Here is a 25,452-nt window from a genome sequence, read left to right on the forward strand (position 1 = left end):
AGTAGTATTTAAAGTTAGCAGTAGCTTAGATAAATGGGTAAATACTACATACAAACACACACACATACAAATATATACAGGGGAGTATAAGTTTGTACACTGAAAAACTATCAAGTGCAGAAATCTTTAAATTACAGTGTGCATCTTTTGTCCTGCTTAACTCCTGGAAGCTTGTGACACGGACCAGCAGGGATAATCTCTGTAGTGTTCTGAAAACATCTGGGAGACTAGGATGCTGCTAAATGTGTCTGTAAGTGAATTGGTTTTGCATGTGAATGCAGTGTTCCTGAGAGAAAGAGGCATTGGTTCAGTAATATGGTAAATCTTGTATGGCACCCAAGAATTTTTAGCTACCTGACATAAAATGCTGACACACAGACAGGCTAACTCATGGTGCACATTTGCTTAAAATATCTTCCAGATTCCCTCTTTCTGTGGGGCTTTTTTGTCTTGTGCTGCAGTAAAGAACCCACCCGAGAGATTCTGCTCTGGCTGGTTTTCCACAAATATCACCCGCGCTTCGGGCCGTGTCGCCCCCGTGGCCCCGCCTGCAGACCACCGGCCCTCTCAGGTCTTCAAGTCCTTGGGCAGCTGTGAACAAGCCCGTGCCCCCTTCTCCCTCCTTCTTCCACGGTTGCCTCCTGAAGTTACATCTGCCTGTCTGAGCGGGTGAGCGCTGAGCGAGGCAGCCGTCCCGGCCCGCTGGCCGCCGGCGGGCGCGTTCCTGTGCCCCTCGGAAGCTCCTCCTGATCGGTGGCCGGCGGAGGGGGCCGGGCAGATAGGGCCGGGCTTGGGGTCCACCGAGAGGCACGGGGGGAAGAGAGGCGGCGGGCGGCGAACGAGTGGGAAGAAGAGGCGGGCGTTGTAGACGCCGGGCGGATTCCCGAGCGCCGCGCGGGTGCGGAGTCCCCGTTCCTGGCCGCGCAGCCGGCGGACACCATGGCCGGCGAGAGCGAGGATCCGAACGGCCGGGAGGCGCAGACCGTCTGCGACGCCCTGGAGCGCTACGAGGACACGCTGCGGGGCGCTGTCCGGGAGATCCATGTGGACATCCAGCTGTTCAAGCAGGGGGTAGGGCGGCAGGTGGAGGAGGTGCTGCGCCTCGCCAGCCCCCTGGCACACACGGTCTCGGAGCTGCAGCAGGAGAACCGGCGCCTGCGGGCGCAGCTGGAGCGCCTGTCTCGGCAGGTGGAGGCCCTGGGTCGGTCGGCGCGGGGCTGCGCAGGAGTTGGGCGCGGACGAGCGGTTGGAGAGCCCCCAGGCCGCGGGGGCCGGCTCTCCGGGGCAGGGTTCGGCCAGCCATGCCAAGCCAGCGGTCCCTGGCCGGAGCCAAGTAAGTGGTCACTGCCAAGGAGGCGGCGGGAGGAAGGGAGGGCCAAGAGGGTACACGGATCATGCCAGATTCTGCATTGGCACGGGAGAGCCTTTAGGGACACAGGGTTCCTCTTTTGCAGTGCAGTGTCAGTGGGATTTTGGGAGGTGCTCTGGGAAATGGTCTTGGCCGTGATACCATATGGAGACTTACCTGATTGTGGCACAGTTTGGCCAAACTGGGATCTTGGTTAGAGGGGTAGTAACCTGTCAGTTCAATGTGGTTAGAAGTAAGAAGAGAAGATGGGGCAGACTCACCTGTCAGTATACATATGTACGTGAATATTTGCGTATCCTTTCTGGACTCGATTCAGAGGGATCTGTGTGCCAGCAATGCAGTTTGCCAGTTGGCGAGCTCACAAAGCACAATAGCATATAGCAAGCAGTAACGTGAACAAGGCTGTGCCCCCACCCATTCTCCCTCCTTCCACCGCTGCCTCCTGGGGTTACATCTGTGCCTCTGAAGGGGTGTGCACTGAGCGAGGCAGCCCCGGCAGCCGTGCATCCTAAAGCAGCATCCTGCAGTGAGACAGTTTTGTTTTACAGCCATTGTCCCAGACTGCTGCAGCTTGTCCCTGGCAGCCTCACACAAACTGTCATGGTCTCCATGACCTAAACTTGCACAAACATACACATTCCTGCCAGTGATAAAACTTCCTCCGGTGTAGTGGAGCATTGTAACTTGGGGCATAGAAATGCCACTTAGTGGGAAGCTCATCTGGTACTGAAATGTTTTATGTCATACTTTTTCTATGTGTCTGTCTCTGCGGGAAGAGTTGAGAGCTCCTATGCAATCCTTGATGCCAGGAGGGGGCAGCCAAACGGTACATTGTGATTGAGTCACATAAAACTGGAGTACTAGAATCTTGGCTTTCACAGATGACAGCCTATTTTATGTAATCTTGATTAAGCCATGTCTTAAGGAGTTTTTAAGACTGCTGAAGCTTAAAAAAAATGGTCTGTGGACTATCTAGGCTTGGGGTTGAAAACGAAAAGCTTGGAAATTAAATTCACTAAACTTGGTAGGAACAAGCAGAGTCTGTATTGCATTCCAGCCCTGTTAATTCCTACTGACTTACAAATGCGGGCATAGGGTTTCCCACATCTGGGCAATTGAAAAGGTAAAGCTGCTGCTTGATACGTTGTTCCAACATAATTGTAGCAAATGCAGCCTTTTGCCCCATGTGACAAAGGTAAGCAGCACACCTACAACTTTTTGTTCCGTGGAGCCATCCACATCCTTGTTTGTATTTCAAGGAACAGAAGTGAGCTGAATGACATGAAAGGGACAAGGGATTGTGGCCCCTCACACCATTCCACCTGCTCCATCACCACTGTCTGCATTGCAGTGTGTCGGTTTTCACAGTCTGTGAAAAGTCTTCCATCAGTGTTACGGCAATGTCCAGCTTCGAGTATCAGTCTGCCTTAAAGCACAGTCTGAGGTTCTGTTTGGATTGGAACCTTCCTGTTTTGCTTTGAGAGTTCAGGGAAAATCACTTAAGTACTGACGGTTCTTCAGTGCCCTCCCAACAATTTAGGTTGGAGAAGTTCCCAAGCTGGCATAGCTGACCGAGAGGGAATGTCAGTACTGAGACCTACGGGAGGTGCAGCTAGAGCCATACAAGCCAAACGCGTGCAGTGAAAATGTAATTTTGTGGATCAGGCTCTGATGTGGCTGTGCTGAATTGGTGAAAGAGCAAGCCTTGGTCGCTTGCTCTTGGTCACCCAGATTCTCTGTAATGAACAGTGTTCCTTCAGTTGCTTGCAGTTTCTGGTTATATGATCAAAGCATTTGAAACAGAGTACCATAAATGGCACTATGTATGTTTCCATATTTCCAGATATTTCCATGTTTCAAGATAAACAAATACCTGTGATAAAATTGGTGACACCTCTAGTCTTAGAAAATACTTCTGTAAGTATGAGATATAAGAAGCAAGTAATACTGACCTGGGAATAGTAGCAAATCAAATGTGTCTTCTGCTTCTGAAAAGATTTATTGGTCGAATTCCTTTTTACTGTGTGGTTGATGCAGCATTAATTGGATACCAGAGATTCTGAGTATCTTCAGTGTCTGAAACATTATTTTCTAATATTACTAGATTATTTTTCAAAGTAATTTAGTTTAAAAAAAAGTGAATCCAGGGAGTTCCAAGAATAGTTCAGAAGTAAGGACACAAATATCCTTTTAATTCTAATCTGGGCAATTTCTACTATGGTGTCCTTGAAAGCTGCTATACAACAGTCTAAATGCTGGTTTAGGTGGAATTTTAAATGGCCATTAACCACTCTGATTTGGAGATGAGTCTTTCTGTTATTTTGATACCAAACCTTAATTTGACTCTCTAACCAGGCCTGAATCTGAGAGTTGCTTTCACAAATGTGGAAAATAAGGGATGTTTGAAGAATTAATTTCAGACTGGGATCCTGGAGCCATAGCTGCACTACTGAGAATTTAGAAAAGAAGAGGTTTGATTTTTTTTATTTTTTTTTTTTGTTGATCAGATTTTGTATTTTGGCAGAGCTTTAAACTTATGATATTTCCATAGTTTTTGTGGTTGAACATGGTGCCTTTGTTAACAGGGAGGACTGAAAATACTGTAAGGGTGTTCTGTTTTAATACCGTCAGAAGAGTTTCTGTACAATGAGGACAGACTGCTGGCAGTGAATCTGCCTGCATTGGTCACAGCAGCAGAGCGATGAATAGCTGACTATGAACACCTTATGAAGGTCGAATCAAGTATTACCCATTGGTATCTCTCTGTGGTGACCTGATGGCACCCAACAGTTAGTCAGCCTGGGAGTAACTGCATGAGACGTGATGACCTGGGTAGACATAATGAACATTATTAATGATATAATTTATGTGTTCTTGCTTGTAGATGCTGCTTCTTGGGAACTACGTTTTTTTAACTGAAGTAATCATGTGTCTGTGAAGCAGTTTCTTGTTTCTTTAGTTACTGCAGCCAAAAAAATCACATATTTCCTCACGGTGTTTTGCATGCCTCCCCCAAACAAACAAACAAAACCACTAAAAAACCTCATACCAAACCACCAAAAAAAATTCTTGGCTGAGTTTTCTGGAATTATACTGGCAGATGTTATTGGGAAAATTGATGCTTTTTTCAGAAAAAAGGTATCGTTACAGAAGTTACAGATTATAATACAGCTGTAAAGTTCTAGGATTGTATTTACTTTATGTATTGCTTTTACAATGTCTTTTCATAATGTACTTTTTTTCTGCAGCAAATGGAAAAAAATTGCAGAGCATTGTTTCCTGCAATCTCAGTCATTTTCTCCATTATTGTGCAGAGTCTTCTGTTTATCATCTTCACAGTGGATGGTGATACCTTTATCTATCAAAAGATAACACCTTGTAGGTACATGGGGTCTGTGAGGACAAGTGTGCCAAGACTAATACAAGTCCTGCATTGCCAGTGCTCCATTTGCAGCCTTGACTCTTGGGGTTAGGTAATTGTTCCCTTCTTGTATTGTAGTCACTGACACAAGGAAGGCCTGTTCTTGGCAGATGTTTCTAGATATTCTTCTCACTTTTGCTGCTGTTTGAAATTTAGCTGTCATGTCTGTTGTCTGTTCTGACAGAGTGTGGACCTGGATGACCACCACAAACCCGAGTTTAGAAGAGTTTTTAGTTCTTCCATCATTGAAAATGGATATCGGTCTTCATCAGGTAGGAACAGGGCATGAAATGATGTAGCACTACTTGTAAAATACCTGATTCTGGCAGGCGTAGAGCAGGTCTCACATGTTGGGAGTGTTAGAATCCACTATGGTTTCAGCATGGATATTGTCCTGTGGCACCAATACTTTATTTCCTAATTAGGAGTTTAATTTTTAAACTTTAACTTAATTGTTAAACATGCACTAGTGTTTCATGAACTAGAGGCTATTACTGTCACATTATGTTGGACACTAGTGGTAGTAAGGCTTGCTATTCTGGGTGCCATTGTAGCTTTGCATCCCAAAACATCTCGCAAATTACCTGTCCGCTTCCATCATCTTTCAGTTGAGGAAGGACTTACTGTCTGCATTTTAGAGAAAACTGAGTTATACAGTGTTTCATAAAACCATGAAAAGAATAAACATGCTGCCTCCTAACCCAGGCCAGGAGATGGGGAGTGAGAGCTGCACAGAGGAACAGGAGTAGCTTACCAAATGCAGATACTTGTGTATTAATGATCTAAAGACATTGTTCCTGCTGAGATTCATGTAGAACAAGTACGATCACTGCAAGGATCCCTTGCACTAGGGTTGTTTCTGCAGCATAAGTGGTACAATGTTCCACAGGGAGAACAAGGTGGGATAATTTCAAGGACTTGTAGAATAAAGTTGTTGCATGGAAATCGGTTTGTAACTTGTTACAAATCTACAAACAAATTTACTTCGTCTCTCCTTTTTTTTTTTATTCAGGAAGTCAGGCGAAAGTCTGCCATGAACTGACCTCTTTTCAGATGTCAGACTCCTCTTCCCCTGAAGCCCATGCCCCTGCAGTCACCCTACAGATGCCTCACCTTCCCGTTACTGCAGTAACCAGGACATCTGAGAAGTTTTCAGGAGAAAACATCTGTTCAACAGGAACAACTAATGCATCTGCTGGCCTGCTGGGACAGAGCAAGAGCAAAAATGCAATGGCAGTGAAAACTTCCAACCAGCCAGGTAAAAGAGACAAAAATAACTTGCTGAAGGTGCATCCCATTTCCTTACTTCAACTGATGCTGTGAGTATTGTCCTGTGACCTAGTGGTAATTCTGAAACCTTGCTTCTATGGCTATGTATCCCATTGTGAGACACTCCAGTTTGGAATATTGTGGGTCCTAGCTGGAGCTTTAGGCTCTAATGTCGCATCTGCTGAGAATTTTTACTGCCTAATATATTTGAGTTCTTAGTGAAGCCTATCTTCTAGCCCAGTTACTAAATTCAGTAAGTTACAGAATCTCTTCAACATGCCCAGCTATTTTGATGAAATTTACACTTTTAGTGCTTTGAGACCTGAGGTCCCTTGAGAAGTTAGGCAGATATTTATTTGGCTAACAGGTTCCAATAGTCACTTGGAGGAAGAAATGACTGACAGCAGTCTGACACATATACACAAGTCAGAGTGACTGCAGAATCTCATTTATACCTAAATTGAGGGTTTTAAAAAAAACCAACATATTGAAGTCAATCATCCTTTAGCTGTGACACTTAGAAATTGGACTATTTATGTGGGTCAGAAATTACAGAGGGAAACCAGATAGAGTTGCCAGCAAGAGATAGGGATTATTTGCAGATTGTTCTTTTAACTTTTATCTTATTAAAGCTGAGAATGTAGCAAAACTTTCCTTTGTCTTTTTTTTCTGCTGATACAGTGAAGGACTGGAATTCAGTTACGGTGAGAACAGTGGACTCATCTGCCACTGGAGGTGAGTGTTCTATCAATATACCCTTATGCAACACAAATTGAGAGGGATTCCATGCTCTTTGTCTGGGGGTTCGAGATCTTAGCATGTAGTTCTGATTAGTAGGTGCATGGTAATATTAAAATTGCTGACAAGTCTGTGTGCAGACTCATGGAATCATGAAAACTTGTTCCACTGTGTCAGATTCTCAGTCAGTTAGAAGTGAGGGGTACTCATCCTTATTTGTATGTGGATGTACATGGGTACTGTTAGACAATCTCTGCACTGGAAACCATAGGTACGAGAAAAGTGTGGCAGACAGACAGTTTGTGCAGTCAGGATTTGAGCTGATCAGTTGAAAACTGACTGTACACAAGGTAAAGGCAGTTGGAAAACAGTGTGCCCATATTGAAGCAAATTCCTTTGAGCAGGATAGAATTGAGTAGTCTCCTTTGTAATATGAATGTGTCAAAGGACATAATGCCTTAAGAATTTCTGATTTCAATTGAAGTAGATGAGTTGAGCTCTATCCAAAAGTACTTCTGATTGATGTCACTGAACTGTTACTGTCTGCACAATGTGATGGCATTTCACAGTGGTCTCAAGTGTTGGTTTATTTAACAAAAGATGTAGCCCGTCCAGAATAGGCATCACAGTCTCCCTATCTTAAAGCGTTTAAAATTTGCATAAATATCTGGCAATTGTTAGTGGTCATGAATTTGTCACGTCTATGTGCTGGCATTTACCAGTGTGTTTTACATGAGAAATGTAGTTGATCTGGATCCCTTCTGTAAGAAGTGGGGAGAGTTCAGCTTTTCCAGAGAGTAATTTGGACAGTGATCAGGCTGGATTGCTTCTAAGATGCCAGTCCTTCTTCTTTGTGTATAGAAGGAGCCTTAAAGAAATAAATTGCTAGCTTATGCAACAAATTTTTGGCTTCAGTGTGTAAAACCGGGGGAGACACTCCATTTTTCTGCATTTGTAGGGTACAGCTGGAGTCCGGAGCTGGGCTCTAAGTGGCAAAGTACAAAAGGTAGAAGCTCAAAGGTGGAGGGAGGAAGATGCAAAGTTGTTTTTAAGCTACCTTTACAACTTTTGAATCTGTTCTACCTTACAGACTAAAATGTTTCCTGGTAGAAATTAGGTCATTTAAATTATGCTCTCAATTATGTCAGACTCCCCAGAACTCCCTGTGTCTGCCAGAATGACTTTTGCAAGGTGAGCTGTAGCATCTCTCCTTTTAACTGAAACATCCATGCCCTCCTCTGAGTTCTGCCCAGGGCCCTGAAATGATCTGACCTTCCCAGTGCGGTTTTATCAAAGGCATCCTCTCACGGTCCTTTCTGGTATGTTTACACTACCTGCACTGCAGTACAACAATTTACAGAGAAATTGAACCCCTGGGGAAAACCCCTCCCCAGCTTATTAGTTCATATGGAAGTTAGAGGCCTGCAGCTTTTCAGTGTGGTGAGTAAAAATCAATGTATGTGTATCTATCAGGAAATTATTTGAAAGCACACAAGGGAAGTTTCTGCCATAATGCATCTTGTCTCTTCTGCTTTTATATAGAGAATGCCACTTCTGTCACTAAATCTGTCTCAACTGTGAGCTATGGGATACAGAGTGGAACCAAAACTGGTGAAACGTACGTATTTCTCATGACATTTCGTTAGGCCGTTGTGGTCAATATAGTCTCAAGGGACAGGTGTTCCGCTGGCTTGGAGAACAGGTTAGTCCCAGATGCTGTATTTAACCATTAGAAGTATAATTGTACATTAACGTACTTGCCCCATTGTCCTACATTAACCTAGGTAATAGTTTTAATGTGTGTACTATGTCCATCAACATGTAAACAGGCATATTCCTCTTAACCACTCTTCTACTTTCAGGGAATAACCGATCAATGACTACTGGAATAATCACACTATCTGTACTAAAACCATCCTACTGATGTACATAATAGTTTTCATTCAACACAGCAGCACTTGTGTACATACCCTGAGTCTTCTCAGGTGAAACATAGCAGGTGTATCTATTGATCATACTTCTCATGGAAAATCATCAACCTGCTGTATATATGATCCTGTATGTCTAGGTTCAGGACCATTCATTCCCCCTAAATCTGTTGCACAACTTGCCCTTTTGTGCCTTTGATTCCTCTATCAGACCCGTATCTTGGTTAATCCTAACACCTTTCTTTTCACGACACATCCGGTAGGCTGTACATCAACATCTCGCCCATGATCACAGCACTGCATAGCCTTAGCACTTTTGGCTCTTTTCTTTAGGGGGCTTCTTCAGGCTGCCCCACCAGTGTACTGAAGAACAGATGAGTTCCGGGTGCTGTATTATAAGCCTGTCAAAGGCTGTGAGCTTTCCTGTGGGCTAAGTGGAACAGAGATGAGAAAGGATAAAATTTTGTAGAGCAGTTTCAAGTAGACCTAATTGTGGATTTCCACATTGTCACAGTCTTAATCAGGAAGACTCTCAGTGCCTGCCAGTAGTGGATTTTTGTTTGGAGGAAGAAGTTGTCAGGTCCTTCGAAAACACTTTTAAAAATACTCAGCTGTGTAGAAATTTGTACATTGGACTTAATTTTGGAAACCAACATATGACTGCCATCAAATATCCTTGGTTTGACTAGCCTAGAGTTTAATTTGTAGATAAGTGCCTTGCTGAGGACTACTACACATTCCTGATTAATTCAGAGTTGCAGTTGCTTAGTATAGGATTACATGGTATCACAATTACTCCTGGCATATCCAGGCACCCTCAGCATGCAAATTATCCATAGAGAAAAATGGAAGAGCAACCAGTTTAAATCTTTTCAATTGGGCTTGCATCTGCCTTGAAAAAAATCCCAAATTAGGCATTACATTTCTTTTGAGGTGGTTCCAAAATCAGCACTTCCATATCTGAATCATATGCTGAGCACGCAAGAGAACTTGGTGTCATCTCTGACCTCAATCTGTATCAGAAATTAACTAGTGACACTGATGTCTTTGCTCTTTGCCTGTTTCCTCGTCTCTGTCATAGGGAACATTTCCAAGTGGGATGTGTGACTTACTTTGTTAATGCTGATGAAGCAGTTTAGGGCTCAAATTAATTAGAATATAATCCTATATTTCTCGATGAAATTACTGGCTTGCAGTCAGTGAAGCAACAGTGACATGAGCTTAGAATTCTTGCACTATAAGTAAAAATTTCAAAACTGATTTACCCTTCAAGTTCCATTTTTAAAATGTGACTTACTCTTCAGGAAATTTCCAGTTGGAAATTAAAGGGATTAAGTACTCCTGTGTGGCCACAACTTCTATTTTTCTTTTCTTTTTCTCTTTTTTCCTAAAGCTGTTTTAATTGTTGTTCTGCTCAGTAGTACAAGGTGCTTGTGACTTGTCCAGCTGTGTCTTATTTGTAATAGTACCTCAGAATCTTCTATACTTAAGAGCTGTTGTGTGTCAATAAAAATTTTACTTTTATTAAAAACGCTTTTGACTCATTCAGGTCCTCTTGAAATGACTCTTTTGGGAAGTTTAGAGTAGGCAGTAGTTGAACCTTTGTGCTGACTCCTGGCACTGCAGAGAGTTACTCTTTTGTTTAGCCACATCCTTTTCATGTTCTGTTTCTCCAGTGCCGCTGATGGTTATTGTGAAGTGACCCCCAGCTCTCGCTCCTCTCCTCCCACTGTGCATCGCCCAGTTGAAAGGAGACGGGAACTGGTGCGGTCTCAGACGCTCCCACGGACTTCAGGAACTCAGGCCAGGAAAGCACTTCTTGAGAAATTTGAACGTAATGATGCAAAGTACGTCACACTCCTTGTCTCTAGAATGGTTTGTTAATGGGAAACTGATTTGTTGAGTAATACCAGCAGAGTACAGCTGGGTGGGAGGACTCTCTCAATGTAGGATTTTGAGCTAAGGGACAATACAAGGTCACATAAAGCTTCGCTGACTTCACAGACTGAGCTCTGGAAATTCACAGCTACAGATTCCTCTGGCTTTGGAGTTGTTCAGCTGAAGAAGCAGGTGCCTTTTTTCAGGAAAGAGTTCTGTGACAGCTGCCTTCTCCGTCATTATAAAGAGGCTGGGACTATAGTGACTTCTGTTGCCATTCATCGAGGACCAGAAGTATGGACTCTTCTTTATGCATCATGATGGGAGTATGATTTAAATAGAAGAGGGCCTGGAATCCTGGCTTTAGTGAAATAAAAATTAGTTTTTCTTGCAGGAACAACAAGTTGAAGTTTCATCAACATGTTTCTCAAATATCACCTGAACAGGGGCTGACCTGGGCAAGGTTGCATAGATGTTCCTGACAAGTAGGTTTAAGTTTTTCTAGAATGTAACTTATTCTGGTCTCTGTTAATTTTCAGAGGAAAAGGAGAATCCAGAGCTAAGCTGAAGAGGTCGCTGAGTTTTGGGGTTGCCAGCGCTAGCAGCATTAAACAAATTCTGTTAGACTGGTGTCGCTCAAAAACCATAGGATACAAGGTGAAGATATGCCAGCGCTTTCAGCTCTCTCTTTTTTTCAGAAGAATTTGCCAAAAACATATACTCAAAAAGTGAACGTAAAATATGTTACACAATGAGTTAACTTCCTCAGGGTCATCCATTTTTGCTTGGATAACGCAAACGTGGTTTGCATGGGCAGCACCTCAAGGCAGTGATTGCATGAGTGAGATTCTGTATGTCTATTAAAGCAATGCATTAGTGTTTTTCTGAAAGCCTACATTTTTGTGCTTATGGACATAGACGTCAGTATACACTCACACTTTTTTTTTTCTTAGTTGCAGGCTGTGATTTTTGCGTTCTCATTATATATGGAAAGTTCTGTATAACATTTTGCCAGTATATGGAGACTATGGCCATTTTGCTATACAGCTGACCAAAGTACTCTCTATTACTAGTAAATAAGGGAATTTGTAGTAAATGGTTGAGTTTGAATCACACCACGAGCAAATTTTTATGAGGTAACGTCAGTGTAACTAAAATAATACAACGGTTGAGATTTTATTCATTTTACTTGGCCTTAAACTGCAATTGCCAAAGCAATTTCCAGGTGAAATAGATTTTTTTTCTAGGTTTATTTGTGTGCGTAGTATGTTCTTCAACATTACTATAAAAGGTTGCATAATTATTGCTGAACTGTACATTATACTATACATAAGCAGAACTAATGAAAATTACTGTTAATTGCTTACCAGAAAAGCTGGGGCTTCGGTTTTATGATGGGAAAGCAGCATGAGACGAGCACAAATATGTTTCTTTTCACTGTGGCAATTGAAAGTAACAATAAGAATTTGTTTTAAGAATCAGTTTTTGCAGTAGGCGTAATTCTTCCCATATTTCTGCCTATTCGTGTGTAAACAGGCATTGAATTGGGCAAAGCAAGCAAGCATAGTCCTTGTCTAGCGTTATTCACAGCCACAAAATGAACTGTTCTTCAGTTATAAATCCTGGTGCACTGGGCCTGCTCCAGAGCTCACTGATGTTGACAACATTCTTCACAGTATTTTCAGTGGGCTTTGAATCAGGGGCCTTGACTGTGTGTCTGCTTTGCATCTGGATATTTCAGGCAAAAGGCTTTCATTGCTAAGTGCTCTGTTTTTTTTTCCCAGAATACCAATAATGCAGTGGATAGGGATGAAAAATATAAAGCCTGTACTGTGTTGCTTTTGTTAGTGGGAGAGAAGAATAGAAAATGGCACTGAGCAGAAGCAGCTGCTCTTATTTGTTCCCCCGTGCAATATTAACATGTTTGGTTTTTTCATCATGACAGCACATTGATCTCCAGAACTTCTCCTCAAGCTGGAATGATGGGATGGCATTCTGCGCTCTTGTGCATTCTTTCTTTCCTGAAGCTTTTGATTATAATAAGCTTGACCCAGCTAATCGCAAGCAGAACTTTGAGCTGGCCTTCACCATGGCTGAGTGAGTACCACATTAACTCTCTGTGAAATGCTTCCAGTTCAAGTCTAATGCAGTGGGCAGCACTGGGCAGCAGTGAAGAGTTTAATTACTGTTCTTGTAGAACCTATATCAGTAGCTTGCATGTGTCATGCCAAAAAGGATAGAGAAATGCACAGAAGAAACATAGAATGTGTGGGAGACTTCACCTCTATGCATTACTTTGGTTGAACAAGAATGAAGGTTGAATTCGGGGTAGGTAGAGATCAAGGCTGAGAGCTTCTCAATATCTTGACCAGATGACCGCACTTCTGAAAAGGGACAGAGCTAATACCCTCAGACACATTGTCCTGTTTCTTTTTGATACTGTATAGCATCAAATGATAACTTGTTTGTTAAAGTCATTGAGTGCTAACTTGTCAGTCAGAAATAGTAACTTTCTTGAGCTAGTATCAACATGAGTCTTAGAGTAAGAACATCTGTATACAGCTGGGTTTGGTACGTTTTTTCCAAATACTAACAGGCAGTGAGAATACGTGGCTGATGCGGTAACTTACAGAACTGGATTTGCTATTTGCCATTCAGAAAAAAGCTTTCAAAATTCTTAGCATAATGTTGTTTCTCCTTATTACAGCCTTTAGCAAAGGAGTTAATTTAGGAATTACAAGGTTTTTTATATGCACACATATATGTATATTTATCAAAAAATTTTATTGCTTGTCAGTGAGTTGAAAGTGATCTCTAAAGTAAAACTCTAGAAGTCTTAAATGTAAACTGTAGTGTTCTACCTCAATGTATGTATAACGGTAAGTTTAGGGGAGAACAGAAGACAACATGCACACAACATAAGAAACATTAGGTGAGAAGTATCTAAAGAAATTACTATTTATAGCTTTGATTGCCTTTAAACTGTTTTCTTGCAGTGCCAGAAAAGCCTGTTCTCTCAGTTATTGCTGTTCAGCCCAGTATGAACTCTGCTGATCAAACTGCTTCCCACCTTTGTGATTTTTCATTTAGGCCTCTGCAGGTCTAAATCTGTTCCTTTCTGCTGGTCCAGATTCAGTCAGGCTTCTGCTCTCCAACCTAAGCATCTGAGAGGGATGTCCTAGTCACTCACATCTTTAAGATAAAGAGGTGGTGGAGAACAAACAATTCACAGCCACGTGGGCCTTAACTGGCACATCTCATCTCTTCCTGTGTTTTTCCATTCTTTTGGAACTTGCTATATATTAACCAGAAGCTGAGACATGGGCAGACTAATGTGAAATTGGGCTACATGGTAGAGATATCAGGAATGTGAATGGTAGTCAGTGAAAAAAAAAACCAACTCGTACACGGGCTTCAGATCAGATCCCAGTATAGAAGAAGAGAGGGAAAGAACAGGAACATTCCATGCTCACAAAAATAACAATCTCCAACCTGACCTTGCTCATTTCACTGTGAAATGAAAGGCTGCTGATAATCCTCAGCGTTTCTTAAATGTTTCAGTGATGCTCAAATCAGAGCAGCAAATGAATCTTGGAAGCAGCTACAGGCCTCGTATTTAACTCTTGATTTGCTGTATCTGGTTTATTATTACTACAGGAAAATGGCTCATTGTGACCGTCTGATAGAAGTGGATGACATGCTGATGATGGGTCACAAGCCAGACCCAATGTGTGTCTTCACCTATGTCCAGTCTCTCTACAGCCACCTACGACATTTTGAATAAAAGCATCGACACCTCTCCAGCCAGAAGGGTCAAGTACAGTATGCTAATGGGAAGAATGACATTTTGCAAGTGGAGCACAGTGTTATTTCTTGCTTTTTACTGTCCCTTTGCTTACATTCAGCTGTGTGGCTGGCTGACTGAAGTGTTGCTGAGCAGTGCCTTGAAGTGTCGATCACATCACCATGTATGGAAATAGGTTTGAAAAAGACAAAAAAACATAGACAAAGGCAAATGCTGTCATTTTGGTGCTGTAGTAGGTTGGATTTTTAATACTTTTATGATTAAAGATCACAGGAAGCTGATTTGCTGCTCCTATCTCTGTAAGGTTGGGGACACAGTTTTATGCAGTGACAAGTAACTCTGCTATGAAGGTGTTTCCTCTTAAAAATGCAGGTAAAACTCCAGAAGATAGCACCTTCACTTCCATTTCTCTGTTGAGCATAGTACGAAAGAAATAGCAGATGGACAAGGAATATTCTGTTTAGCAAATAATAACTTACAGTACTCAACCACTAGGGCAATATTGTCTCTCCTGCGACCCTGCCCCTCTGCCCCAGCACACACGCACAGAGATCAAACAGGCATTGTTTTGTTCTCTTAAAACATAAAGAGAACAAAACCTCTGGTCTGCTGCCTGCGGTGACAAATAACTACCAAGTTGCACACCAGCGTTTGTCTGTAATGCGCACATCTAAAATGATTTGCTTAGAGGCATGTTAAAGCCTCTACTGGCATTCCTGGATTAATTTCTTGATCATGAAGAATGGCAATAGCTGCTCTGTATATGAGATTGTGTGCTTGCATAATTTATGATTACAGGATAGGTGGGAGCTGGCAAGGTACAAACCTCTCTGAACAGTTGGAATAGAAACAAGGCTGTAGTGTGCTTAGACATGGACTCTGGAGGAAAGCAGCTCTCCAGTGTGGATGGGAGTGAACTCTTTACAACTTGTTCGGTCCTCATGCTGACCCAGAGGTAGACAGACAATACACCAAAAAGGTATGAAAGATATCAGTGTCTTGAAATGCCTTGCACTACTTTCAGTTTTCAGTTACATTAGCATTGAAACCACAATACAGTTCGATTATTCCAGATTTACTAGACAAAAGGATTGTGTATCCCTCTTTGTGGCTTTCTTTTTGATAAATCAACAGAGCCTTGTTTTCACAGTGAATGTTAAAATCAAAACCACAAAGAAAGCATACTTTAAAAAAGCCTTTTAAAATTATTTCTTCCCTAAAAACAGGCTCATAAAAAGTAAAAACTGAAAACCAGAAGCCCTCTGCTCATGCTAGAGAATGTTTTTTAACCTGCACTTGTGCTTTTTGTAGATATTTATAAAGATTACTTTGGTTCTGTATTGATGACCATTTATAATAAAATATGTCAAGCGCTCTTCAGATTTGTTGCATCGCTTTAGAATGAAGTGACAGATAACCAATCAGTGAAAACAACAGAGAGCTTTTGCTTAGAAGATTTTAGTTCTATTCATGATGCTCTGAATTTCAGTTTTAAAAAGTACAGAAGTTCAGTTGCATTTGGAATATGGTTTTTGTTCAGTCTCCCTTTCTAGTCAAGTTTACTTCAGAAACCATGAATGAAGCAACCATTTTATTAGCAGTCTTAGGAAACAACAACAACAACAAAACCACCAAAAGTGTATTAAGGCAAAGTATAAGTTATCTGCTCAAGGTGTGTATCATCAGGTTCTGTTTAAAGTGTAGCTATGCTGTTGCTGTGACACTGTGGCAACTGTTTGAGAGACTTAAATACACTTAGTAATATAAGGATCTGAAAGATACTTAATCAAATTAGCAGGATCCTTGGTATTGTAAATCTCACAGCATTCATGAAAGTGGACAGAGATTGGGTGGGCTGTTCATATTAGTCATGTAATTGCCATTGTCTTCAGTTTTTTACTTTGTCTTGAACAGTCATAATTCTGAGGAGTGAGTGTGCACCTGGAGCTCTACCAAATGCCCTGTAAGGCTAAACACACTGTACTTATGGTTTGGAGAAGTTTGGATTAAGCATGATGAGAAATCTGTCCATGGCTGTCACCCGCAATACACCTATTTACGTTCTCACAGCAGAATACTTTTTATTGACTAGCAGAGCCAAGTTCCATCATAGCTACCACAAGAGGGGCAATACTGGCTTTATACATCGCATTTCTTCACAGTCCCAGGGCATGGATGATTTTACTGTGTGATATGAGTGCTAAAGTCACAGGTAAGTGCTTGGCCAATTTAGGCCTAGTAGCATGTAATTATATAAAGGAAGTTTTAGACAGTAAAATTATTGCCAATTCACCAGGGTGAATTTACACCCTTTCTGTAATTTAGCTTGTTTTCACAGCTACCCGGAAGGTCTTTGTACAGGTTTTCTAAAGTCTTCCCACTTCAAAGAGGTGATGGTAAAGATACCTGGTACTTCCCAGCAAACTGATTGCAGGAAAGTGGAAAACTGTAAGCTGAGTTTAACTGTTAGTGTTTCATGTGTAAGAAGATGAGGGAGATAGTGCTATGACGTAATTTTAGAAAAACTTACAGCTTTGTGCATTAAGAGATCTGATCTATATGAATAACCTCGACTACTTGATTGTATGATTAAATTGAAATTAAAGTATATAATGTATGCCCCAATGGATTTTTCAGTATTTTTATTATTTAAAAAAATGCAGAGAGCATGTATGTATATATGACAGGAAACGTGTTTAGCACGAGTGATAAAGAGAATAAGTTGGCATAATATATATTTTACACAAATGGACTATTCCTTAGCTTTTCTAGTGTTTCTGCACTGTATCTAAAAGTGTCTAAGGTTGTTTATTGGCAACTTGATCCTGCTTTTAAAGGCTAGATTAGTTTGTTCTGTGCAATATTTTCAAGATAATGTCAGCAGAGGCATCATCTACTTTTTAAGATTATGTTTGCGTACAGCTTCCCACAGCAGGAAAGTCCTTCTCTTTGAAAGTATAATAATTGGATGGATGCCTTTCATCACTTTTCCCTTTGTGCGACACTTGCAATAAAATGTTTAAACATATGTTCAAACTCCTGCATACATGCAATTAGTTCTAAAACTAGCCTACAAGTTTCAACGTGTGTCATTAATTTAAACGTGGCCTGGTTTACAGGGATAGTTTTAAAATGTCCAGAATAAAAGATGGGATTGCTTTGCATCAGGTGCATTTAAAAGCCACTTTCAGTTATGTTAAAATAGCTCTGTGTCTAGATAAAGCCTCAGTCAAGTTAACTTAGGGTCATAGAATAGTTTGGGCTGGAAGGAACTGATCACTGTGGTGGTCATCTAGTCCAAGTCTGCCCCTACAATAAGCAGGGACATCCAATCCAGACCATTCTATGATTTTATAATCTTCAGCCTGATCATGTTGCTCAGAGCCCCATCCAAACTGATCTTGAATGTTTCCAGGGATGGGGCAGCCACCACCTCTCTGGACCACCTGTGCCAGTGTTTTGCCACTCTCATGGTAAAAAAATTCTTCCTTATAACTAGTCTAAATCAACTCTCTTTTAGTTTTAAACCATTGAGACCTTTGTCCTATCGCTACAGGCCCTCCTGAAAAGTTTGTCCCCATCTTTCTTATAAGTCCCTTTTAGGTACTGAAAGGCTGCAGAAAGCTCTCCCCGAGCCTTCTCCAGGCTGAACAGCCTTTGTTCATGGGGGCCCGGCTCGCGGCGGGGGCGGGGCCGTCTCGCGGCCGGCTCCTCGCGGCGGGGGCGGGGCCGTCTCGGCGGCGGGCCGGGCGCCGGCTCGCGGCGGGGGCGGGGCCGGCTCGCGGCGGGGGCGGGGTCGGGACTGTCCGTTCACGCAGCCGGGGCGGCCGCGGGGCCGTTTTTTCTCCCCCTGTAAAGTCGGTGGAGGTTTTCGATGTCGACGGTGATTTAACCCCAGAAAACCATCTGAGGTAAAACTAGAGCTTTCTTATGTCGTATAATTCATATTGTAAAATCAGTTGTAAGTTTCATATTAACAGATGAAAAGGAAATAATAATAATGTAAATTTTATATTAAGAGTTGAAAAGAAAATAATCCTTTCCGGTAGCTGACAATGAAGAACAGCTTTATAGAATCATAGAATCAGTATATTCTGAGTTGGAAGGGACCCACGTTAATCATCGGGTCTAACTTTTTTAAGTGAATGGCGTGTACAGGGATCAAGCCCACAACCTTGGTGTTATTAGCACCGTGCTCCAACCAATTGAGGTAATCTCAGGTAATTTAGGCTTGGTTACTTTAATTACTTTGTCACGGTGTTGCTGCAAACTGGGGCAGGACAGCATCAGATACTGGGTGTTCAGAACAAAACGGCAGTGTCACAGTAATGTGGAGAACCATCTCTTGGGAGTTCCACAGCTTTCAAGGTGACTGAGCACCGTTCCCAGAACCGTGACATTCATTGTTCTTAACGGCCATTCAGATATCTTAGCATTTCAGTTCATTCTGAATCATTTAGTCATCCCTCTGGAATTTGCTAGTATTTCTAAAAGCCTTGGAATGTTACTGGGAACACAGATAATAACATTTTGTGGAAGATGACTAATATGCAGCCTGATCCATCCTCTGTGACTCACACAAGCCAAAATAAACCTCTGTTCAAACTAGCTTTGAGTTCAGATGTACTGAAGTCGTTGGAAATTTCATCTGATGTCATTCTCTTTATCTCCTTCATCTCTTCTGTCTGCCTCTCAGTATCTTTTCTTCTAGGCAAGAATATAGTTGCCACAAAGATGGAGCATACTACTAAGAATATTTTATGACTGACATTTTAGATAGCTAGACATTTAACACACCTCTCATTTGCTTTCACAATCTTTCTGCATTTCTGTAATAAAACAATCCAAAATTACTGCCCGCAGCTCTGGGAACTATCTCAAATTAATGTACAGAGAACAGGGTTTTTTTTCCAGACAGATCTTAACAGGCAGTAGGTGAAATGAAGCCCCAGTGGGTCGTGTGTGCTGCGTCTCCTCTGGCCAGTGCTGCAGCCTGGGAGCAGGGCGGGTGTAGTTCCCACAGCAGCATTTGTTTACCTTCTGTGCTGGTCGAGCAACGTCCTGCAATATTTAGTTGCACATTTAAATAGAAAATGTGCTGCAGCTGAGGAGATTGAGGCTGGATCCAGTGAAGGGGAACTGAAGATGTGGCACTTGGCCAGGGTTTGGACTTGAGAGCAGAATCAGTCAAGAGGTGTGTGAAGGAGAAAGGGGTTGTTGAAGGGTACCTGTGCTGGAGGGTGGGCAAAGCTGTCTGTTGCTGAGGAGTAGCTGTGTGCATTTGGGGTGAGGAGCAGTCCCAGGAACACTGGATGAGCATAGTGCAAGAATAGGAAAATTGATAATCAAACTGTTTTTCATAAATTCAGGGCATGGGTTTCACCCTACATTAAACAAGTGTTCCCAGTACGCTTGGTTCTTTGTTCTGCTTTAGCCCTTTCTGGGCTTTTCCATTTCCTCATTTGCCTGCTGAATTTCCTCCTTCAGCTTTTCAGGTCCTGTTTTTATTTCTCTTCCCCCTGCCCCTCCCAAATAATCATTAGAAAAAAATCACCTCGTCAGGCATTGGAACAAGCTGGCCAGGGAAGTGCTGGAATCACCATGCCTGGATGTGTTCAAAGGCCATGGGTTTGGCTCTTGGGGATGTGGTTTAGTGGTGAACATGGTGGTGCTGGGTTAACAGATGGACTCCATGATCTTAGAAGTCTTTTCCAACCTTAATGATTCTATGATTACATTTCTTTTTACAGTCTAGATTTCATCCATCTCTCCACCATAATCTTGAAAGGTATTTACTTCTCCAACCTGTGGGAGACTATTTATCTTTTATATTTGTTCTTTTTTTTTCTATTTTCTGTGATTGCTTGTTTAGTAATTCCATCCTCTTTCACAGGTCTCCTTTCCCTTCTCATTCCTATTGCAGACAGTCCATCTTTTCCTTTCAGTTCCACTTCTTTCCTCCTAGTTTCCATTCACAAATTCTTCTGTTTCTTCATTCTCCCACTTCAAACTCTTTCGCCTACACATCAGTAAAGCCTTGGGGAGCCTTGAGCAAGAAATCTATTCTTTTCATATCTGTGTCATTTTGCAGATAAAAGGAGCAAGAATATTTCTCATCCCGATGGACCTGTCTTCTCTTCCTGCTTCTGCAGCCAAATATATAATGCTATTGCTGTTTTCAGGTTCCACATTCCAAGAACTGACCTGCATTATATCCAGAAACTTTCCGAATAACAATGGCCAGACTGTTGCAAGATCCATCTAAATTCCATCCCTCAGAATGGGCTACCGCAAACATGATGCAGCGTGTCAGTACAGAGTCCCAGAAATCCAGGTCAGAGTGCATGATAGCTGAGAGTTGGCGGCTGGTGGATGAAATAGAAAAGACAACTCAGAAAACCCAAAGTGATGTCAACAAGAAAATAGGTAATCCCATGTGTTCTGCAAGGGTCAAGATGTGCTATTTGAGCTATACATTTAAGATGGACTTAGAAAATTAGCTGATAATGAGTAGGAATATATGTCAATGTCATGCTCCCTGATCTCATGGAAAAATTAAAAATATTTAAAAAATATATTTTGAGGTAGATTCTTTATAACAAAAGCCTCTTAATGCAGGGTTGCAAAACTGTTTCCACATGGCAGCCCACAGCACTATATGTACTCCACTGTGGAATAAGTCTATTTTTAGCCATATCTAAGATCTGAACTACAGTCCTCTGGCATATAATACATGTTTGCAATTTTAATTCTGCAGAACAGAGACGGGAAGAAATAAAATTCTGGAAGCAAGAACTAGATAACAAGCTAGAACAAATTGTTCATGAGACAGAGTTACTGTTGACTTTCAAGAATAGGCTGGAGAGAGCTTTGGAGAGCTGCAAAGAGCCACTTGTCATTGCCCAAAAGTGTCTCCTGTACAGGTGAGATGATTAAGAAGAAAAGCATTCAAGGAGAGAAAAAAAAATCTAGATAACGAACCTTTAACAAATAATAAAAAAGGATACAAACTAAGGGCTCGTCTCTCTTTGCAGTGAAGTCATAGTCTGATTTAGGTGTTAAAACACTGAGAATCAAAGCCATTAAGATATAGCATGTCTTACCATGTGGCAAGGAAAAACTTGATTTGTAAAGCTGGGCTTCATCGTCTGTTAGCTGCAGGCATTTGAGCAATGTGGCTGATGGCTTTTACTCTTTTCATTTAGGCAGAGGCGAGTTGGAATTGACTTGGTGCATGATGAAGTGGAACAGGAACTGGTGAAGGAAGCTGAAGTCCTCCAGGGGATTATTGCTTTGCTGGGACATACATTGGAACAAACCAATGAGCAAATCAGGTGCAGAGGCAAAGAGCATAACAGAACACTGATTAGCTGAGAAGTAAGACAGTCATAATCCTGTGAAGTTGTAGAGTCAGGCTGAGCACAAGTCCAAAGTTACCTTCAATGCTAAACAGTTGCAGGAGGTCAGTCCTAATTCATACCACTGAATCAGTAATGGTGAGAGGTTCTGTTTGTTAGAACTCAGAGTACTTGCACATGATCCTTGGTCTTCTCATGATCCAGTCCTGTGCCTTTCATTCCAATGAGAATCATACCATCAATTTATAGGGAGGCAGCTTCATACTGTAGATTTTAGGACTCCACAACTAACAGTTCATTCATGAAGATTTCCATAAATGTATTTGAATTACCTCATACATGTATGGATGCATGTTAAGAACACCTGGAAGTACCCACACTTTGGCTTAGAGTCTGGTTGTTTCTCCTCCTAGACAAAACCGTTCAGCAAAATACAACCTAGAAATGGATCTGAAGGACAAGTTCACAGCTCTGACAATTGATGATTACTGTGCTCGCTTGACAAATGACACTCCTGATATGATGTATGCTGATAATGCAGTGAAAATAGAAGGAAAGTAAGTAGTTCTTTAGTTCAACCAACATATGATGATTATACAGATAATATGAGCTGTTGCAGTAATAGCAAGATTAATTTTGTGTAAAAAGACTTTATCTGTCCACCAGCTGTCTGTTATAATTAGTTTTTATCCTTCTGTCCATCGCTTTTGTATCTGTAATATGTCTGTGAAATAAGCCACAGTAATTATACTCCCAGTGAACTGCAGTTTACTAAAAGCTTTTAAGGCTCACAATTACCTAAGGAGGAATTTCACATGTTGCTTAAACCCAGAAGAGACTTACTAATCTAACTTTCTTTCCTCTCCCAGGGTGTCCTAGTGGGGAGAACACTGGACTGGGACACATGAGGTGTGGAGTCAGTTTCTGACTCAGTCATTAACCTGTCAAATGTGCCCCTTCTGCATGGGTTAGTTAGTGTGAATGGTTTAGATGGAGAAATAGCTGCCACAGAAAAATGGGTTGAAAAGAGGAACCATACTAAGAAAGCAGTATGTGTGAGACAGCTGTATAGCTCAGACCACACCAGTGGTATTGGCTGCTATATGCTTTATATATCCACCTAATGAAATAAGGAACTCCTTATAAGTTCCTCCTCTGAGGAACTTTCGGAAAACCTGCCTGCAAGCCACAGCTGCACATGGATGACCCTTTAGTTCTGGGGATACAGTTGGGGCTGGGCTTCCCAGCTATTGCTTCAACCAGGTACTGTGTCTTATAGGTATACTGTGTGAGAGAATAAGTGACTTTGTTGTGTGAATAACTACCTGCTATTAACAGTAACAGCCATACTAATGAAAGGTGTTCTAAGAAATATTGGTTATTATCTGTGTTTCCCCCCTTAATAATCCTTCATCAGGGGAAAGGATAGTTATAACAAAGTTGCTCTATGACTTTAGCAAATTTGCTTTCATTCTACTCTCGTCTACTTAATTATAAAATGTTTGTGACAAGGAGGGTCTTTATTTTGTATCTGTAGAATTCCCAGCACAACTGGCACTCACTGGGATGTGCAGTTAATAGGACTGCTTTGCTCTTGGTTTTGTGGCATAATTACAGATTTATGGAGTCTCAGAGGCTGCCAGTGGGTGACCTTTTATTTTTAATCTCTTTCAGTTTTGTTAGCCCTAAAGACTGGGTAGATTTCTCAAACATAAATGTTGAAAAGGCTGACAAGCAGAGAAACAATTCTTTGGCACTGAGGGCACTTATTGATGGCATCCTGTCACAAACAGCAAATGACATGCGCAAGCACTGTGAGATGGTGAATGTCGCTTTTAGAAATAGGGTGAAGGAAGTCAAGGATGCCAAGCACAAGCTAGAGACACTTCTTGCAATGGTAAGTCAGGGGACAGTCAGTAAAAAAGTGGAAACACTGGGCTTGGGTTATCTACCAGTTTTCTCAATCCAGCGGTTTGCACTGATTTGCCACATTTTATTTTTCTTTTCCTTTCCCCTCCTCCATAAAGTCATCTTAGATTCTATTTTCTCATCTCTGTGTGCACCACCACAGAGATGAATTTCTAGAATCACTCATTCAATCTAAGTGTTGCTATAAGTCAGGATTTCCCTTGTGATTTTTAGTTACCTGGGACTCCAATAAAACTTTCAGGACTGTGATATAACTGATAAAATCAAGGCCAATGTGCACAAAATTGGACAGATGAAAACTGAGTGTTAAAAATTAATTGCTGAGCATAAATTTCTGGGTTCATGCAGAACAGTCTCATCTGCTTTCCAATGAAGGAATCATAATCCTGGCTAACTTTTGCAAAATATCCTTTGATAAAAGAACAATATAATAAGTGTTACTGTTCTTGGTATAAGTATTAAAAATGATGATTATTTCACCCATTGTAAGAGACAAGTGTGCAGCACTTCCTTCTGTTGGATTTTTTAAGGTGATGGATGAGACTGCCTCCCAGGAGAAGAACATTGCAGCCTTAAAGAAAGCAATAGCTGATAAAGAAGGACCTGCTAAAGTGGCTCAAAGCCGCTTGGAAGCGAGAAGCCATCGCCCCAATGTGGAACTGTGTTATGACAGAGTGCAATGCAGCCTGATGAGTGAAGTTCAAGAGATTACCAAAAATATTCAAAGGCAAGTGGAAATGATGAAAGAAGAAAATCTGTGGTTAATTTAATGCATCAGAGTAACAATGGGTCCCACCTATTCTCCCTGAAAGGCTGGGAATTGCTTTTCTCTTAATGGCAGGACACTTAAAGGGAAGCTGCATGAATATTGTCTCTGTGAATCCCTTTCCATCTTTCTTTTTCTCACTCAGAATTCTTAACCTACATGAGAAAAAAACCCTATCCATGTGTTTTCAACTAATGCCTGCCTGTATTTTCCCTATTAGATTAAAGGATGCACTGGCACAGGCTGAGACAGAGCTGAAAGGTCTGAGCCGCCGACAGCTTTCCTTGGAGGAAGAGATCAAGGTCAAGGAGAATACACTGTATATTGATGAAGTGCTGTGCATGCAAATGAGAGAGTCTGTTTACATAAACAACTTCTGAAGCCATCACACTGGGAAACTGTGCTCCAAAGAACCAACTCCTGCTGAAATTTCATTTACAAACTTCCAAATTTATTGGTTTGGCTCAGTGCTGTCCTGATTCTAGTTGTGCAAGATAATTAAAACAGACCTAGTACTTACAGCTGTCTGTTTCACAGCTATCTGTGCTCTAGAATATCTGAGGAAATTTTCCACTTGGCAATAGAATTCCAGAATAATAAGAAATGCCCTTTCTTCCATGTTCTTTCTCTCATGTGTAACCTATGGTATCTTTTGCCATTGAAGGGTGGCAGAAGGTGGCTCTGTGCAAGCTAGAGCAGGAGTCTCCTCAAAAGTCTTTTGCTGGAAAGCTGGGCAAGTGGGAGGGGTGAATCTCAGGACTAGCCATGGTACGTTTTATTCTTATCATCTGCTTCTAAGAACTAGGCAGTATGTCAAACTTAACAGGAGGTAGGCTGATTCAATAGATAATGCATCTGACTGCATCTGAATCAAGATCAAGTCAAGGCTGACTTTGCGTAAATCACTTCCTCACCTCATGTCCCAGTTTTCCTATTCATAAAATGGAAACGACAAGATGCTTCAATGGTAAAGTGTTTGAAGCTCTACAGT

General features: G+C 41.6%; 2 protein-coding genes and 1 long non-coding RNA gene across 3 annotated transcripts; 2 read left to right on the forward strand and 1 right to left on the reverse strand.

Annotated features, from left to right (window-relative positions):
* Positions 1–939: 939 nt before the first annotated feature.
* LOC103762546 (smoothelin-like protein 2) lies at positions 940–17,033 on the forward strand. The gene is given in 10 exon segments (XM_018084817.2): positions 940–1,212; positions 1,214–1,333; positions 4,975–5,062; positions 5,803–6,048; positions 6,741–6,794; positions 8,340–8,415; positions 10,402–10,572; positions 11,143–11,260; positions 12,549–12,700; positions 14,261–17,033. Coding segments are annotated over 10 exon segments (1,425 nt in total). The 3' UTR covers positions 14,388–17,033.
* Positions 4,614–5,185, reverse strand: LOC115307972. Its single transcript, XR_003916313.1, has 3 exons — positions 5,107–5,185; positions 4,873–4,983; positions 4,614–4,727 (listed from the first exon to the last, which is right to left on the reverse strand). It is a non-coding gene; the product is annotated as an uncharacterized LOC115307972 (long non-coding RNA).
* Positions 17,034–18,188: 1,155 nt separating the features above from the next.
* Positions 18,189–25,061, forward strand: TEKT1 (tektin 1). The gene is made up of 8 exons (XM_008929216.3): positions 18,189–18,319; positions 20,591–20,834; positions 21,166–21,331; positions 21,614–21,742; positions 22,180–22,323; positions 23,441–23,663; positions 24,226–24,422; positions 24,682–25,061. The coding sequence occupies exons 2-8, from the start codon at positions 20,645–20,647 to the stop codon at positions 24,839–24,841; spliced, it is 1,209 nt and encodes a 402-aa protein (XP_008927464.1). The 5' UTR covers positions 18,189–18,319; positions 20,591–20,644; the 3' UTR covers positions 24,842–25,061.
* Positions 25,062–25,452: the final 391 nt, after the last annotated feature.

The sequence above is a fragment of the Manacus vitellinus genome, unplaced genomic scaffold, assembly GCF_001715985.3.
Source record: "Manacus vitellinus isolate BGI_N305 unplaced genomic scaffold, ASM171598v3 scaffold_76_pilon, whole genome shotgun sequence".
Taxonomy (NCBI): domain Eukaryota; kingdom Metazoa; phylum Chordata; class Aves; order Passeriformes; family Pipridae; genus Manacus; species Manacus vitellinus.

Excerpts from the sequence above, each read along its gene's own strand:
- TEKT1 (XM_008929216.3), top strand. The coding sequence starts at position 20,645 with ATGGCCAGACTGTTGCAAGATCCATCTAAATTCCATCCCTCAGAATGG. Across the intron at positions 21,743-22,179 it reads CAAACCAATGAGCAAATCAG|ACAAAACCGTTCAGCAAAAT; the intron begins GTGCAGAGGCAA and ends TTCTCCTCCTAG. Across the intron at positions 22,324-23,440 it reads GCAGTGAAAATAGAAGGAAA|TTTTGTTAGCCCTAAAGACT; the intron begins GTAAGTAGTTCT and ends AATCTCTTTCAG.